This window comes from Sesamum indicum, linkage group LG10, assembly GCF_000512975.1.
Source record: "Sesamum indicum cultivar Zhongzhi No. 13 linkage group LG10, S_indicum_v1.0, whole genome shotgun sequence".
In the NCBI taxonomy this organism is placed as follows: Eukaryota; Viridiplantae; Streptophyta; class Magnoliopsida; order Lamiales; family Pedaliaceae; genus Sesamum; species Sesamum indicum.
Window position 1 is genome coordinate 4,629,001 of NC_026154.1, and position 4,626 is coordinate 4,633,626.

The 4,626-nt window shown below is 38.8% G+C and overlaps 1 protein-coding gene across 1 annotated transcript; it reads right to left on the reverse strand.

The window, feature by feature from the left end:
• LOC105171935 (protein phosphatase 2C 37-like) lies at positions 2,373–4,371 on the reverse strand. The gene is made up of 4 exons (XM_011093207.2): positions 3,686–4,371; positions 3,271–3,591; positions 3,068–3,173; positions 2,373–2,959 (listed from the first exon to the last, which is right to left on the reverse strand). The coding sequence occupies exons 1-4, from the start codon at positions 4,202–4,204 to the stop codon at positions 2,628–2,630; spliced, it is 1,278 nt and encodes a 425-aa protein (XP_011091509.1). The 5' UTR covers positions 4,205–4,371; the 3' UTR covers positions 2,373–2,627.

Sequence of the window (4,626 nt, forward strand, 5' to 3'; positions counted from 1 at the left end):
CCAAGCTTCATTAAAATACCATCCATGGTCGGTATTGCTTCGTTCAAGAACACGTGGCGCAACTACTACTCTACCCTTACTTTTTATATATTCCTTTAAGATTAGAGATAACTGCATTCTTCTTTTTAAAATTTGGTATAATTTTACGTAAATTTTTTATAATTTAAAAAATTATAGTATTTTTAAGGTCTGTTTCTATCTAACAAATAAATTACTCTATTAGCTAAAATTCATCAAATTTATAAATATTAACAAAAGAAAATTGAAAAAAAATTATATTTATCCTGATTGACTTATTACTAACTTATAGCAAATCAAATAATTTTTTTTAAGACCAAATTACTGTCATATGCTTTTACGCATGAATATATGTGAAAAGATATATGTTCACTGTTGTAGTGGTAGTTTAGTCCAAAAAAATTATTTGACCTGTAATAAATCAGTTTTAAGTCAATCAAGTATAAGAATTAATTTTTATTTAGTTCTTTTTGTTAAGATCAGCAAATTCAGTGAATTTTGATTAACGGGAGGATTCATTTGTTAGACGAAAGCAAACCTCAGGGGTGCTAGATGTAATTTCTCAAACCACAGGGGATCTACTATCCGTTTAATCTGAATTTTTTTATCGCACTTTCGTGTTATATTGATGCGATACTAATACATGATTGACACATATTTTTTTAAAAAAATTAAAATATGTATAAAAAATACATTACAAAATAAAAATAAAACAACATATAATATACGTGTGGATATAAAACAACCGGATATGATATGAAAGTGTTACAGAATATACTTCACCATGTCGACGATCCCTTAATGTAATTATACGTAAACTCTGCGTGGTTTGAAATATTACATTTAGTACTCTTAATATTTATTTTCGTCCAATAAATGATTTCTCAAATTTGTAACGATACAAATATCAAATATATTCATTTATAATATTTATAACTATCCAAATTATTCTCACATTGATTGGCTGATACAGATTTAAGTAATGAAAGATTATTAGTGAAACGAACCAATCAGGTGCATGTGGTTCTTGCCATTTATATATGATTTGTAGATAGAGACAAATTAAGTATGAAAACTTGGGGGACAGATGGAAATATAAAAACACGAAACCTGATCAATGTCAACCTCAGAAGAAAAGGAAAGGGTGTATAGAAGAATTAACTTTTTTCGTGTAAAACTGTATCACATGAGTTGCATCATTTATGTTGTTGGATACACACTTCACTCCTCTTGCCAAATATAATAAATTAATAATAAGTTAATTTAGGATAAATATCAATTTTTATTAATATCAACAAATTTAATTATTTTTTTTATTCATGCATAGACTTATGTGTTAGACGAAAGCAAACTTTAGGGGTATTAGATGTAATTTCTCAAACCACGGGAGGTTTACGTTTAATTACATCAAACTTCAAGATAGGAGAGTATAATTATCCCTTAAAACTATGCACACTCTCGTTCCATTAGTTGAAGTTCACAGTGTTAATAGTTTACTAAAATTGCTGGTTATACATTTCTTATGATAATATTTGATTTTCAATCAAGCATCTTAAAAGAAATATATTTTTCAATTATATATATACATATCATATATATAATACAATATATATGTTATATGCATAGGATGTGACGACGGTCGCCACCGTGGATGGTGTCGTCAATCACTGCTCAAATTTGGGCGACATCATAAAGGCGGCTGAGGCTACACCGAGTCGCCCTTGTGCGGAGGCAAGGGTTGAAGTCTTGAAGGTAGTGACGTGGCAGCTCCTAACACCCGCTCAAACTTGGGCTGATATTGAAAGGGTATCGGTTCTTGACGCCTGCTTAAACATAGGTGATATTGAAGGGGGCAACGCGATGTCGACTCCTGATGCCCCCACTCATCTAGGTGATTTTTGTCGTTCAAATCCAACTCCTTCAGAAGGAGATTTTTTTTTTATTGCGTTTTAAATAATAAATAGGATTTTAGGTTGACAAAACTAACATAAAAGGATTTCATAGGATCTTTTGTTTATAAAACGAAGGATTTCATTCTATTTCAGCAATACAGAAAGTGTCATGCAATTTAATCTATAAAAGATTATATATAACCACAACAAAAAAAAAACAAACATTATTTTACAAACCACTCCTATATTTTTAAAACTTACACGACTCCTTTAAAAAATTTAATATTATCACATAAATTACTTCTTTTTTTATTTTTGATAATTTTTATAACTATAACAATATAATTATCCTAATACGGGTCCAACGACAAAGTATCCGTGTCGTATGTGAATTTTCAAAATCACGAGTTAAGAGATAATGAAAAGGATTTAATTATAACAACAAATATCGAAATCGTTGGGTTGAGGAACACGATTTTGATAAATTTCATTTCATTTTGAAGTAGTAGAATGCCTCACATCATCATATCCTACAAACTAAAATCTAAGATCTACCAGAGGGTGTATTTGAATTTCCCAACTTCCGTATTTTTTGCAATTACTAAAAATAAAATATTATATATATATATATGCCTCTATATCTACTAATATTAATTTGTTAAAAAAACAAAAAAGGAAAAAAAATAAAGAGCGAGCTCGTCATCGATTTTGATTTCATCAGCTCCTCCTCAAATCCACCACCACCACGCTAACGTTATCGGTGCTGTGACGGGCCAAGGCTAACTTCGTCAGCAGGATCGAGGCATCGGAGCAAGCCTTGTCGGAGCTCTCCCCCGCCTCCGTCACGATGATGTCATTTCCCGGCGACCTCGGAGGAGACGGCGGTTTCCGGGACTGAAGGCACATACGCGCCACCCCACAAGCGGTTTCGTTGGAGACGACATCCCAGAGACCGTCACTTGCTAGAATTAAACACTCGTCCTCCGCCGTTCTCTCTGTTATGGTCACCTCCGGCTCCGATATCACGTACGGCTTCAAGTAATTATCGCCTGAGGAAGAACCGAAAGGAGATGATGTTTTTGAGTTAGTTGGGGCATGAATTATTTTCGATAATTAAGAAGAGAAACGATTTTTTGCGATGGAATTTGAGGATTTACCGATTGCTCGGGACATGGCTAAGACTCCAAGAACTCTGGGGCCGTCCCAGAATATGACCCGGCCGCCGGCTTCTTGTATGCGGTTGAGCTCGTCTGGACGGTCCGGCTTCGAAGAAACGAAAACCCACAGAGATTTCAGCCACTGGATAATGGATTTGTTGACTAAATCTTGATTCGAGAAGTTGTTGAAAAAAGGAACTCACCTTATGATCAACGGAAAGGGGAATTGCAACGCCGTTCCGGCAAAGAACGGCCCGAGAATCACCGCAATTTGAGACGACGATCTTGTCGGGAGTGACCACAGCCACAACAGCGGTGGATCCGACGGCGTCGCACTGCGGGGTCTGCAGTTCGCAGCGGCAAGTGGAGGCGGAGAATCCGTTTCTGCCGCTGCAGCACTCGACGACTTCCTTATCCATTTTTGAGAAACTCTCAAACATCGTTTGCTCCCACGACGACGAGCCTCCATTTTGGAACTCGTCTCTTACTATTTCGTGCATTCGGTCCTTGCATCTCGTCGCCACCTGTAAATAACCCGAATCAAATCCAACCCCTCAAACACGATTTCACCCAAAATTAAAGAACGGAAAGTAATAATTTATAGATTTTAGTGCTTACATGGGAGCAGCCGTGGCCGTCGTAAACCCCAAAAAAATGCAACCCGCCCGGAAAACTACGGTCATGGCCGCAGAAAGAAGGGTGAATGGCTACAGCATCTTCCATGTCTCTCCTCCGCCCACAGACAGAGGTCATCCCGAATTTCGGGCGCTCCGGAAAGAGACAAAGTTCACTTTGCGAACCCGAGGGCGATGCGGATAGATCAAAAGGCGTTGTCTCCGGCGTTATCTCCCCGGACAGCTGACTCTCATATTCCTCCACCTTCTCCTCCTCCTGAACTTCGCAGTTCTCAACAGCGTTCACGCACTCCCTCGGTGGCAAAACAGGAACCACCGCGTCCATCTTCTGCCTCTTCCTTGAACCGCCATCCTCAAGCGGCGGCGCCACCGTTGAATCGGTGGGCACAAAGTTGAACTGGTGGATCTCCATCCTCCTCCTCCGTGCAGATTTCGAACTGGGCTCAACCGGGGCGGTGGCCTCCGTCTCACCAATATTCACTCCACAGCACATACCAGCCATAATCACTCCAACAAATGAAGAAATCAACAACTCTTGCAGTCACAGGAGCTTCTTCCTCAATTCAAGAACTGGAAATCAATACTCAGAGCTCTGATGATCACAAAAAGGAGAAATACAAATACAAATCAAAGAGATACGAAAATCTGAGGAGCGGACCCAGGAAAAAAAAGAGAATGCGGAGACCACATTATACTAGTAGTAGTTGATTGGGCGGGCGGGGCGGGCAGCTGCCCGTCACCGTCTAGGGCAGGAAAGGGAAATGTATCCGACATGCACAGTTGGTATGACGTAGAAACGCTGAATGCGAGACGGCCGATCTGGGCCGTCAGTTAGAGCCATTTAATCACAAGAGCAACACGTGTTGAGGAAGATTGCTAGGTGGACACGTGGACCAATGCTAAAGCGACGCGGGGTTGTGGAAA